This window comes from Rhipicephalus microplus, chromosome 2 (genome assembly GCF_043290135.1).
Source record: "Rhipicephalus microplus isolate Deutch F79 chromosome 2, USDA_Rmic, whole genome shotgun sequence".
In the NCBI taxonomy this organism is placed as follows: Eukaryota; Metazoa; Arthropoda; class Arachnida; order Ixodida; family Ixodidae; genus Rhipicephalus; species Rhipicephalus microplus.
In genome coordinates, this window is record NC_134701.1 from 40,701,804 (window position 1) to 40,716,074 (window position 14,271).

The 14,271-nt window shown below is 44.3% G+C and overlaps 1 protein-coding gene across 2 annotated transcripts in view; it reads right to left on the reverse strand.

Annotated features, from left to right (window-relative positions):
• Tmem18 (transmembrane protein 18) overlaps positions 1–14,271 on the reverse strand; it is a 126,447-nt gene that overhangs the window by 80,064 nt on the left and 32,112 nt on the right. For both annotated transcript variants that reach the window (XM_037420226.2, XM_075886395.1), the window contains exon 2: positions 7,683–7,800. In XM_037420226.2, the coding sequence (XP_037276123.1) occupies positions 7,683–7,800 (118 nt within the window). The remainder of the gene's footprint in view (positions 1–7,682; positions 7,801–14,271) is intronic.

Below are 14,271 nucleotides of genomic sequence, written 5' to 3' on the forward strand. Positions count from 1 at the left end.
ACTCACTGAGCAGCCTCGAGAACTAACGTGGACGTTCCTGGAGTCTAGGATGAGGCTGACACTAACGATGCGGCAAAAATCGGTGGTCAGCAGCAGCCGTCACATGGCGAAGTTGCTTGATCGTCGCGCGATCCACCCATGGTTCCTCTTGATCCTGAGATCATCCCGGCTTGGCTCGCAGACTTAGCTCTCGGGCCCACGCACAATACGGCCCTGCCAAGGTTGGATGTTCCAATGTTGACAAGGCAATCCACCAGGCAATCAGTCATTCATTTTCTGGACGACCATTCCATTTACAGGGCTGTTCAAGGCATCTTGAAGCTCCATTTGCTCCAGAAGATTCAGCCCATTGTCCTGATAGGTGCCGTGAAATGTTGGCGGCGTCTCCAGCCCCCATTCGAGTCTTAGGACCAGTTTGTCGCAGTCTTCTGGGCAGAGTTCCTGCTGGTGGACTACGACTACCATGTTCGGCATGAGCTGGACATCCAGACATAACATCCCGATGAGGGTCTGTGAGAATATGTTTGGGCCATGCAGGTGCTTTTCTGTCGGGTTGTCCCCACTTGCGACGCTGCCATCCACGCTTTCAGTCATTTCTTTTTGGTTGTTTGTTTTTCTTCCTTGATGAACCTACAAGCTTTGCTCAGCTGACTGCGGAGACACTCTTTTGGGAGCAGCACTACACGCCACCTTCACCAACCGATGCTGCGCTCGAGCCAGCCTGTGCTTGGAGAGAGCCGAACGCAGGGACAATGCCGTTGCACTGTCCTCAGCCACGACCTTTTGTGGCAGGCCCGGACAGAGACATCAGCTCTCCTGGCCCTACTGGCGAAAACTCTCCGCGGTGGCAGGGGTCCTGGACTTCTAGAGCTCCCCCGACCGACGATCTGCTGCTACCAAACTGGTCCACTCCCTCAGACTGGCCGAGAGCATTTCGAAGGTCCCTTTTGTGCTGCTTATAGGCCACAGGCATTGGGAGGGTATTGGGGGGATATTAAATCCCAAATACTAAAGCTAAAGAATGCATGCGCATGTGGCGGTGACGAGATACAAGCCGAGCCGATAAATGCAGTTGTCGACAAAATCAGCAATCCTTTATCACAGATATGCAACCTGATTTTGTCTACAGGCAAGTTCCCTGATAAACTAAAAATCGCGAGAGTAACAGTTATATTTAAGGGAGGCGACAGAAATGACATGAACAACTAGAGGCAAATCTTGGTATTACAATTATTTTGTTTTTAAACAAATGATTAATGTAAGAATTATAAATTTCTGCACTATAAATGATGTACTTAAAGGCAATCAAAACGGCTTTCAGAAAAAGAAGTCAAGTCAAATGGCTCTTTTATGTATCAAAGAAAAAGTAATTAAGAATTTTAAAGACAAAAAGTATACGCTAGGGATATTTCTTGATTTTAAAAAGGCATTTGACTTTATTAAGCATTACATCTTAATAAAAAAAGTTAAGCGAATACGCCGTTAGAAGACTTGCTTTTGACCTCATACGTAGTTATTTGACAAACCGCTACCAGTACACAGACACCAATAATTCAAAATCAGTTTTGGGGGCAATTAAACACGGTGTTCCTCAGGGTTCCATCTTTAGACCACTTCTTTTCTTATTATATATATATGATATAGGGAATATTCCATTGACGCCAGATATAATTCTTTACGCCGATGAAACGAATGCCTTTTTTTCAGGAGAGCATCTACATATTCTTCAATTGCAGTAAATGGCTCAACAATCTGGCTGAGTGGCTAATTGTAAATAAACTTGAACTAAATACCAAGAAAACTAAAAATATAATTTTTCGCTCCAGAAATCAGACTATCGGGAATGACGTACATTTGAAATTACGTGGCGAGAAGATCAAGTATGTAAGAATGCATAAATTTCTCTGTGTTCTTTTGGAAGAAAATCTCACCTGGTCTGCTCATGTCAATAATCTCACAGGACGCATCTCGCGCTAAATAGGTGTCATAAGTAGAGCAAAGCAACTTTTGCCACGATGGTTAAAAATTCAGCTATACATCACACTAATTGATTCCCAGTTACAATACTGTCTCCTTGTGTGGAGAACAATAAAAACTAATCTTAGAAAGCTGCATATTCTACAAAAACATATTATGCGAGTTATTGAAAATGTGCCATATCTAACTCACTCTGCTCCACTTTCTAAAGCAAATACCATATTAACAATGCATCACATACTAGAAAAGAAGCTAGGCGTTGCAATATTCCAGAAGATAAGGTCATACCAGGACAGCTTTTATTGGCAATTCCTGGGGAAGGGACACATTTACGAAAATAGAAAAACTAAATATAATAAAGGTTTCATGCGAACTAACTATGGTATGCAAAAAGAATCTTACACTTATAGCAGATTTCTTAAATCATCCTTCTACCGTGATAAACCTGGTGAAGGAAACAATGCACATAAAATGCTAAAAAAAAGTTAACTTCATACATCGTTTCAATACAAGAATAATTCCGTTTTTTTTTTTTACCTTGCTACAGTCTATAATGTACATATACTTAGAAAATCTTTCTGTCTTATGTGTATATAGAACAATGTATATATCTATGAAATCCTGTATATGTTTTGCCTAAAGATGTATGATGTACGTAATCTTTTGTATGCATTTTTGATACTGCCACTGATGTTTGACTTATGTATGTCTAGAAAAGGGCGTGACACTCAGTCAGGCACTCGTGCCTTTTTCTCACCCCTCCTAGACAGAACCAATGTACACATTATTTCTCTTTGTCTGAAATAAAGTTGAAAGCTGAAGTTGAAAACATGAACCAGGCTGGCAAGTGGGCTAAGAGGAGACGTGAATCAAGAGAAGGCAAGCGAGCTAGGGAGAGACAGAAAGTTAGGTGGGCAGATTAGGAAGGAAGTTTGTGGGTATAAAGTGGCAGCAGCAAGCACAGGATCGAGTTGATTGGCGGAACATAGGAGAGGCCTTTGTCCTGCAGTGGACGTAGTCAGGCTGATAATGATGAACCAAGCTGGCTCATGCTGTGGATGTGGTTAGTGTGAACACTACCGGAATGAGTGACCTCTGCCACATTCAACCCGGTGCGTTTCCTACCAGGGAAATGGCCACGGCCCATAGTAGTAATCAGCTCCCCCACACCGCCCAGGGCCACACCTACAGAGAGTGAACATTTGCTGCGTCGAATGTGCTCACTCTTGTCAAGTACCTTCCATCAGGGTACGCGTTTTGTGCACAAAAATAGCCACGCTCTTGGACACTAGCGGTAGTGTCTCTCTCATTGGTGATGACACTTTTCGTCTGTGTCATCAAGCTTGCTCAATGCAGCATGCGCTTGAGAACTGCTAACGGAGCATTATTAAAGGGCGTCAGCTTCCGTGCATCTCCAGCTCTCCTTTGCGAGCATGATCTGCACGCAGCGTTTTCAATTTACTGCCTAAGAGTAGCGGTCGCTATCCTACTTGGTCGCGAGTTCATCACACGTGAAAATGTCATTTTAGACTTGGAAAACGACGGCTTCCGATGTACCTGCACAGGGGAATTGCATCGTTTTGTCCCAGCATCATTTTCCCTATATGACGTGCATACCTCGATCCCATTCCTCGGCAAAACTACATTTCCATCTAAGATACTCGAAGCTGTCGACAAAAATCCATTTTAGGATATCCAGAAACGACAGCTCGTGCCCGCACTGGAACCGTTCACGGCCATGTTCACGGAGCAACCTGGCCGCACTCTTGTCTTGCGCCATCGCATTGACACAGGTGACATGTGCCTTTAGAGTTGCAACCCCAGGCTCCTCAGCGCCCACAAGCGAGCCCTACAGGAGATGAGCGACACCAGAGTGGTGAGACTCTCACAGAGCTTTCGGACATCTTCCATTGTTCTAGCGCGGAAAAACGATGGCACCACACGCCTGAACGTAGACTATCGCCCAATTGATGTTCGGGATGCCTATCCTTTCCCCTCGATTGAGTCAATCTAGTCAAGTCTTGGCATTGCACAAGTGAATGCCACACTCGACTGTTCTTGCGGTTTCCTTTGAATCGAAATGGAGCCCACATACATTCTTCAGACCGCATTTACTTGCTATAGAGTGCTTTTCGAGTTTGCCTACACGCCATTTGGCTTAAAGAATTCCCCTAGTTCCTTTCAACGCCTCATGAATATTGTTCTCAACAACACGCGATAAATGTTCGCAATGGCATATAAGGACTATTTCGTCTACTTTTCATGAAAAAAAAAAAAAACTTCTAAAGCACTGACATTGCATGGAGAGGTGCTTTTTTCAACGGAGCAGTACAATAATGCGAGCGTGCCGCAGCTGATCAGTGTGGAGCGTCGAACTGGAAGCAGTCGTATCCCACAGTTCCCTGCGATTGCCCATTTTGCCGGTCACCTATTATATGAACACTGTCAACGAAATTTTGCGATCGCCGCTGATCTGTACAGAGTCCAAACTAATAACATCGCTTACGCATCGTCTGTAAAAAAAGTTAGGGACGAACACGGCTGAAACAGAGATGAAATTACCTGCCCGTCACACTAGCGAGAAAGCTCGGGAAGGGCACATGCGATAACATTGCTCTGCGTGCGAGGCCTGTCTGTGAGGCCTGTCGTCGCTTGCTTACGACTTATTTCATCGGGCAAGGGACCATAATACAGTCCTGCAAACCACTCACCTTCCCGCAGTTAGGCCTTCTCTGCTCGTAGCTCGGGCTCTTTTTGGCAACCCTTGCAAAAAAGTTAAAAAAAATCCAGAAAAAAAAAACAAGAATGTTGGAGGAAAAAGGTGAGGATATGGAGAAGAAGCGCTCGGTAAGGGGGATGGGGATAAAAGAGACAGTGAGAGGAGAAAACGATTGTATTAAAAAAAAGGGAAAAAATTAAAAAAAGTTCTGACTTCCGAAAAGGAGAAACGCCGGTTAATCGTGGCGAGCGGCTAAAAAAAGCCCTGCCATTAGGTTAGGCAGAAGCACGGTACAGCTTAGCTCCTTGAGGGAGAGCGGAAAGGGAACGCATAAAGGAAAGGTGTGGTGAAGCATGCACAGTTCTCCTTCCGGGTACAGGTGTGGGAGAGTAAAAGTCCGTTGCATCACCCCCCCCTCCCCCCCCTGTCCGCCCGAGTCCTCGCGCACGTCCCTATTATGTCAATGTGAAGGGCTGACTATAAACCCCCCCTCCACCCCAAAGGTTAACAGGGGGAGCGGGTGCGTCCGCACGATGGAACAGCCACAAAAAAGGCCACGAATTCCTCAGTGCGTGTGCCCACTTGCAATTGCGCGCTCGCCCAGCCATCTCACATCAAGCAAGCGCTCCTGTCGGAGCAACACCATGTGAATAGTCTAGGTGGTGTTGGTCGGAGGCGCCGGCTCTTGCCTTACTCCTTTTTTTTCTTTTTTTTTTCTATTTCGCATGCGTTGCGGCACCAGCATTTTACCTTTTTCATGACAGATACAGCGCCTTTAGCGGTGAGAGTTAAAAGCAAACTTGGTGGTTTTCTGGTCAACGCGACAGCGTGCGAACTTGTGCGTTTCTTTGCACCCATTGCCTACAAGATGGTGCACCAACAGGTTTCAGAGGCCAAGAGCCATAAAAGTGTTTCGGGGAGGGGTCGTTGAAGCGTTTCCGGTACACATGCGCAGATGGTGCCCGTGAAAAAGGTCCATTCAAAATCGCGTGGTATGAAGCTACGTTCTAGTTGGCATTCCTGGAAAACACTAGCGCGAAACGAGGGCCAGGTAGAATCTTTTTTGTAAGCCACAATCTCCTCTGATGTGTAATATGAAGCGTAAGCATTCAGCAGTCATCTGTCTGGTACAAAAACTGGTGGCGTGACGGGACGGGGCGTTTGACCGTGTGACTGCCCACTTCCTACATAAGAAAACCAAGAATTTCCACGAAAAGATGTGGCAGCACAGGAATGACCATGGGGGTCACTGCCCTACCTCTGCTACAATAGTTTTCTTTTTTTTTTCATTAATGAGCGTGACCTTCAAAGACTGCACAGCCATGCACGATTTTGCAGCTCCTACTCAGCAGGCAACATGTTCTGGGGCTATTTTCGCATCTCGGAAATGTACATTGAATTCCGTTCAACCTTGCTACCATCCATAAAAAAAAAAAGAATCCTTTTTACAATGAGGCCAGACAACTTTTCTCAAGTGGCCAGACAAAGCACTGAACGCGCAGGGCGAAACTGAATTTCCGGGAGATTTTTCTATGACCCGTACAACCGGGAGAAACGTTCAAAATACGAGAGTCTCTCAGGTAATCCGGGAGATTTAATAGGTATGCACTTGCACTCACACCTGTAGGAGTGGAACGTTGAGCCTAATGAATAAGAGGGGTATCAGCATTTTTATGGCAAAAATACAAAATTGGAATGATTGACTGTTAGTTCTCAGCATTGACAAAAAAGAGACTTCTTCAGAGGCAGCCCATATGGAAAATTCAGCTTGGAAAATATCCATGTGCTTTTGGAATCAACCACTGCAGGTTTATTTACAACCAAGAGAAAGCCTTCCATTGCACTGCAAAACACTAAATAAAAGAAATGTGTTGTTAATTGAATTTCATGAAGATGCCAAGATGATTTAAAATTCTTGACAAAGCTCCGAATGGCACTTTGACATTTTCTTTAGTTCAATGTCTACAGGAAAGTTATTGTTATTGTTTCATGGCCAGAGTTAGCTTACTGCACCACCTCTGGCATTTCCTAGTCTACCTGAATCAAGCCCCCCCCCCCCCTTTTCTTCGTTTCCAGAATAGATCATGGTTTCATATTAAGAAAGTTACAACCTTCTATAGTAATGAGAACTGACAGACAATTGTGCCAAGGAAAGTATAGGAGATATTATTAGAAGTAAATGTAAAAAAATGTGAAATTCATATTTAAGTCATTCCGCATGAGGTCTACCATTGCTCTGAACATATGTCGCTTAGCCTTAATTAATGTTACACTTCAATGTTAAAAATATATGGACATAATATTAAAGAGAACTAACAGATCTTAATATTTTGTCTAACAAAAAAAATGAGCCCTTTGAGTGTGGGCTTGCCCCTCAGTGACGGGGGAAAATACAAAAACCCCAGTGGAGAGCAGTGGAAGACTGCACTGCTAAGCAAAGACCCAGAAGTGAAACTCGAAGTCCTTCAGCAAGCCGAGGAAGCCCCCAGAGCGCAAAATCTCATGGCCGCCATATAGGGGGAGACAATTCTTCCACATCTTACCATTTTCTTTTTCTTTTAAATAAAGTTATTTTCTTCTTATATTTTCACTTTGTTCCTTAAATAAACATGGCAAAATTAGAATTCAGGGAGTGATAAAATGGCACATCTACGTAATGTGACAGCATCCCATTTTCTTAAAAATGGTCAAACCATATGATCACGTTTCCTATAATAGTGCAATGTTCGCTGTACTATTCAACTAAAAGGTCACACAGGTAGGCCGTGTGCAGCGATTATGTACCAATTTCCACATGACACACTTGACACTGAATGTATCAATTACAATTAAAAGGCTTCTGCAAATTATCATATGAATAGGCAAATAACATTCGAGTTGAGGTAAGGTAAACAATAAAATTGATAAGCCACAGCACCAGTGTTGGCACAGCTCTACACCTTCGACAGAGAGCACTGCTGTGAATGTGAGAGAATAGCCTACTTACATGCTATCATAAACAAGACAGCCTGCACATTGCCCCGGTCTCGAGTAAGCAGCGTCAGGCTGAACGTCGCAATGTGGAAGGTCACAAGGCACATCAGCCATGGTTCGGTCCAGTCCACCTGCACAAAGAGTATTTGTGCACACAGGCCTTGTTCTAGCATGCTCTGTGACTGGCAGCTTAATTCAACGGGGTAGGGCAAAATTGAAAAAAAATTATTTCGTTTTTTTTTTGTCAATCTGGAGTGTCTCTTAAGGCATATTTGTCATATCCATGCTTTCCTAAACAGTAATTTTTTTGTGGCCATAAACAAGTTTTTCCCAAAGCAAATACCAAATGAACACATATCCCAGGCCAAGCCGCTCATATGCACTTCTGGGCTTACAGTCCATTTAAAAAAAAAAGGACTGTAAGCCAAAACATACACAAAAGCCAGAACACTTCTATAGAGTCAGCTGTGTGAAGTAAATTGTTAGGTAACTTCTAAGGCATTTAAAAGACTGCGTGAGCATTTACACTTGCACTTAGTCTTCGGAGCGAATCGTCTTGAACACTTTTAGCTTCGAGTTTCATTACACCTTGTGTTTGTCATGCTGATCAATAAGTTCGAGATGTGGAATGGCACCAATGAGTGTGGGGGAGCTGTAGCCTTCTTAAAATTTTTGCCTGCCCCTCCTTTACCCCACCCCCTGAGAAAGCACAGTCGCAACACAACGCATTCGTGCCCAGCCTCTTTGCCGCCTAAAGAAACTCGCTTGTCTTGAGTGCCCCCACCCCAGTAAAGAACTGCTGGCACAGCCTCTATTGACATGCTGAGGGTAACACTGGTCTTCAGCAAGTGCACATTTTGTGGCAAGCAGTACAACCCTTTGTAAATTCAAATAAATGTCAATGGCTAGCTGAGGTGCTGAACGCTGAACGAGCAAGCTCTTAATCGTTGAACCTTTGAGCCTTGGCAGTGTCCTTCCAAGCGAATTGCGTGCAGGGTCTCAATGGGTATGCCCCAACAGACAAGAATAATATGTGGATAAAGCTGTATGACAGCTCACAAAAGAAGCAAGGCAAGCAATACCAGAATCTCCAAAATGAAAAATTGACTTTGGCAATGATTACCAAGCTTGTAGCTGTTATATAAAATTGTTCAATGGTGTTTGTGACAAAGTATGTTTGCTTTTAAGCTGAATTATCTCAAAACCATATATTTTATTAATAAGTACCATTATTTCCTAAGTATTAAAAGATTAACTGTTCGTAATATTTTCCTCTATTCTACATAAAAGTCTCCAACTACTAAAGCAGAATTGAAATGTGCTTTACAGTTTTTGTGTTACAAAGTTTCATGGATACCAATTACGGTATTTTCCGGTGTATAAAACAATTTTTTTTCCACAAAATTTTCGGAGGTGCGCATTATACAACGTCTTACGCCAATTTTTTAAGATAGTTTTTTGTGGGAGAAACTTGTTTTGACACTGATTTGCCTTTTTTATAAACTACTAGAGCAATACGATGCAAATAATGCATCATAATTATAAGAACCAAGACTCAACATGCTGGTAATTCAATTTTACAACAAAAACAAAAATACAAAATGGCGCTGTGAGAGTTTTCAGCTCACGGAAGCTGTGCGAGTTTCGGAAGCTGCACTTGGCGAAATCGGCGTAAGATGGCAATAGGTGCGCCAATCCAACCCAATCAAAGTTCGGTTCGGCTGCAGTGGCTAGAATAGGGATGTGTGGTAAGCGGCAAGCGGCGCCTACGAAGCGCACTCAAGCCTCTGCGGAGGAGCCGCATGGGGGCGCGCGCAGTCATTTAGACGTTGTTTGCACGTTTCCAACAGTTTCATCAGGCGCATTCGTCGTTGTTTCTTTTTGTGCGGTGGCACTCTGACACCAATGCTTCTGTATGCACTATAGGCTACAAGTCAGCTTAAAAGAAGCATGCGTTGTTCAGCGTTTCAAAGGACGAAGCTCTGTTTGCGCAGTGGCGGAGAGCGATCTCACGCGCTGACAAGCTCCTTCAAGAAAACTCGGAGTTGTGCGAGCTGCACTTCGATGAGAGGTACATCTCCCAGCACTTCGAGCACACTGAACGGTGGAATTGTCCGTCCATAGGCGTGTGCAGAATTCCCGTTCGGAGGATGGGTGGGTGGGAAGGGAGTCGGGCCAGTCGCCATTTGCAATCTTACTCGTTTAGATGGTCTGCGCTTTTGTTATTTTCTCCTGCAGAACGGCGGCTACGCGTAAAAGTAACACAGCAAAGTTTAAGCTTACCGCTGTGAAGTATGCTGAGGAGTAAGGGAACTGGACAACGAGCCATCATTTCGACGTCACCAAAAATATGATCCGATCATGGCGACAGTTAACTGACAAGCTTCAGGCCATGAAGAGTGACAAGAAAGCTGACCGCAGCAAGAAGTCACGATGGCCAGTCCCTGAGGGATGTCTGCACACATGGATACTAGAGCAGCGTGCCCAAGGTTGGGCGATGTCGACAGTGCAGCTGCATCTCAAAGCACAGACGCTAGCGAAGGAGATGGGCGCCGTTGACTTCGTTGGTGGGCTGTCCTGATGCTCAAGATTTATGCATTGCAAAGGGATGGTGATGATGACCCGCACAAGCATGTGCCAAGATCTGCCAGCCAGCCCTGCCACAGTGGTCTAGTGGCTAAGGTACTCGGCTGCTGAGTCGCAGGTCGCGGGATCAAATCCCGGCTGTGGCGGCTGCATTTCCGGTGGAGGCGGAAATGTTGTAGGCCTGTGTATTCAAATTTGGGTGCAAGTTACAGAACCCCAGGTGGCTGAAATTTTCTGAGCCCTCCACTACGGCGTCTCTCATAATCATATGATGGTTTTGGGATGTTAAACCCCACAAATCAATCAAGATCTGCCAGTCAACTTTGAAGACAAGCTTGAGAGATTCCAGGCTTTCATAAAGAAAACCATTGAAGACGATGGCATAGGTGACAGCCATATAATGAATATAGACGAGGTGCCACTAACGCTTGACATGCCAATAGAGAGGAGTGTGGCACTGAAAGGTGACAAGGCCGTCACCATCATGACTAGCGGCCATGAAAAAGCGCACTTCACGGTTGTGCTCCTGTGTTGCGCTGACAAGCAAAAACTTCCGCCAATGCTAATATTTAAGTGCAAGATGATGCCGAAAGAGGCCTTCCCGTCTGGCGTCGTCATAGAAGCGAACGTGAAAGGCTGGATGGACGAAAAAATGATGTGCAAGTGGCTCAAGAAATGCTTTTTTAAGCGACTGGGTGGTTTCTTTCATGCGAAGAAGGGGCTCCTGGTCTTGGATAGTATGCGGGCGCATATAACGGAGCTGACGTTGAAATGCATGAAGGCAAAGAATTTCACCGCTGCCGTTATACCAAGCGGTATGACAAAAATGCTTCAACCACTAGACTAGACATTTCAGTGAACCCCAGTTATAAAGCTATTTTGCCGCGCATGTGGGAGTCGTGGATGTCTGACGGCGAGCACAGCTACACTGTGACTGGACGCATGAGGCCTGCTTCATTTTGCGAAGTTGCGAAGTGGATGCGCAGTGTCACAGGCCACCATAATCGCGGGGTTCCATAAGGCATGCCTACTAGCATCCTTGGCCCCTGATCTCGATGATGACAGCAGCAGCAGCGATTCTGAAAACAAAGCAGAGGAGGTCCCAGTGTCGCTGCCGCCAGAGCTCGCTGGGCTATTCCAAAGCGCGTCAGAAGACGAGGACTTTGGGAGTTTCGAAGAATAAAGTGTTTTTCCAGCAGTATGTGAGACGTTTGAGTGGTTGTGCATTACTTTTTTTCTCAAGTTTGGCGTTGTATATGTTTTCTTCAAACTAGCGCTCAGAAACGTTAAGTACGGCATTTTACAATGCTCGCTCAACCGCACATCATGAAGTTTCTTTGCAGAAAGCAAGTAATTACAGGTGCGTCTTATACACCGGTGCGTCTATATATCGATTCTTGCATGAAAACTTGCGAGAGGCGGGGGGTGCGTCTTATACAAAGGTGCATCTTACACACCAGAAAATACGGTACCTCAATATTTAGGTTTTTGTGGTAATTTATAATACTAGAATTATTTAAATAAATCTGCTTCAGTTAAAAGAGCAGGAAATGTGGAAAAAATGATATATAAATTAGGCCAATGTCCATACTGGTCGATGAAAAAACAGTACCTCAAAATGGCCAAAAATGCCTGGGACGTATAGCGCTTACCCGGTGCCCTTAATTGTTCTCGCTACACCATTCAACTTAAGTGACTGTGAAAATTTCTTGCACTTTTTCTACTCTAGCTGTTGCAATGTTAAATGTTAAACACAATTGCTGTCACTACATTCAAGCACAGGTACATAGCATGAAGTGATTGAAAACAATCGGGGCCCAACACACCTCTATGGAGAGATCAATTGCGATTAAAACAACCGACAGAAACTTCGATCTTGAAAGAAACTTTTGCTACTCCTGAAGATATAACAATTTGGTTGTGCGACATGATGCATGCACATTGCATGTTATTCCACAGTCCTTATTGGGTCGAAAAAGTTTGGCAAGAAAGTACTTTTGTTAGCTCTCGCCACATACTGGCTCTTAAAACAGGCAATTTTGCTTCCACTGGCAGGTTTCAGGCAAGAAATATTGAAAACAGGCAAAAAGAAAATGTTTTGATAATGTAACCTAAAGGCTACTGGCACTGCAAATAGGTAGGGACAATAAAATTGATGAACGATTGACTAAAGGTACACCATTAATCAATTATACATAACTGTTTTCTGACATTTAGCAATTCAAACTAATCAATCTAAACTTTTAAATTAAAGGGTTACGGCACCCCGACCCCCATAATAACTTCTCTTGGCCAGAGCGCATGACTGAGAGGCAATCAGCAATCGAGTGCAACTCTTCGTTTTCCTTATAACGCATATTCGTACGCTAGTAGAATGAGCAGGCGGTGCCCCTACTGCATAGATGAAAATGAACTCCCCCTTGTACCAAGTACTCTCGAATACCCAAGACTTCAGGCACAGGAAGAAGGCGGCCCCAACCTGATGAGACCAAAATGCACCTGTCCACTTCTCTCCGCTCAGGGCCTACCGAATTCACCTCCTCTCGCCCCCCCCCCCCTTCATCTATCACGCACAGATTAACCGTCGGCAAAGTCCACACGGTGCACGCTTATTGTATTGCGATACTATTACATTTTGGTGTGCACAGTACTTTCTTTTGTCAAGTCATGATGGCGAGCGATAGCAAGAAGAGTGCACTGTGGATGTTGTTCACAGAAAATCCAAAAATGACTGCGATGTAGGATAAAGGTGATGAGCATTAGTTGAAGCCAGGGAAGAAAAGCCTTAAGATATCTCCTGCTGTATGCCCACATTAGTAATTTGCTAAATATCTATCCTCCGAACAAAGGTCATCATCACTCCAATTAAATGCTGAAGAACGCGTTTCCGAAGGCACGAAACCGCCTCTTCAAGAAAGTCATCAGCACCTTGCTATAAAGCCAGCAGCCATGCATTGTGCAGCTGAAGTTGCAAAATGAAGTTGCTGTTCAATTACATAAAACATTTGTATCTTTCAAAATGATTATTTGTCGGCAAATCACATTCTTTCAAATACCTCTTTCTCAGTCTCTGTGTTTTCAGGGCTATGGCTTCACTGAATGAAAGCAACAAGATGGTGCATCAACACTCAACAGTGAAGTTTTCTGTAGTTTGCAGATATGCAAGTGCATTATCTATTTACATATTTCGTTTGTGTATGCTCTCACCACCTCACGATTTTGTAATGTTGCCGCACAAATTCAGCTCTACTTGCCTTCGATAAACAAGCAATCCTCTTCCCCTGCACTGCTTATTGACAGTGTCTATGACAGCGATCTCAATCAGTCAGCAGTTAACCAGGAGCACCATGGTGTAAGATGACTTAATGGAGAATAAAGTCAGCGACACCGGTTGCACAGCTGATAGGGAGCGCTCGCGTAATGACATAACATGTTGCATAATCAGTCTCTATGGCCACCCACTTGTTACCCGCAGACGACATCAGGAAAGGGCGAAGGAGATTTAGGCTGACATGAACAAATGGTTCACTAGGAATGGCTATAGGCTGAAGGTATCCAGTAGGAGAGAGAAGGCTATGGCAGCGTTAGCAGAGCTCACAGGAAGCGACGTTGCACCGAACAGAGCGGCTAACTCAGTAGAAATGTCGGTGCACACGATTATAAGTTCGGTAAACACCCAAATGGCCAGCGGTGGGAGCATGGTGTGATTGCGAGAGAATAGATGGTCGCAGATGCTGAGGAACATTGAGAAGCAGTTCAGTACTAGGCGGTGTCATAACGCGTCGATATAAGGTACTGTCGTGCAGAACAGACATACGGATTAACAAGGTACGGGTTAGAGTTAGTTGGTACTCCAATAATCTATTACTAGAGCAAAAATTTTTCTATACAGATGAAACACGAACGGGTGCAACTTCTAATTGAATTTATTATTGACACAAGGCATATATATGTATAACAATGTAAAGGCATATATATGTATGACCACTCAGTTTTAATCATTCTCATTGGCGTAA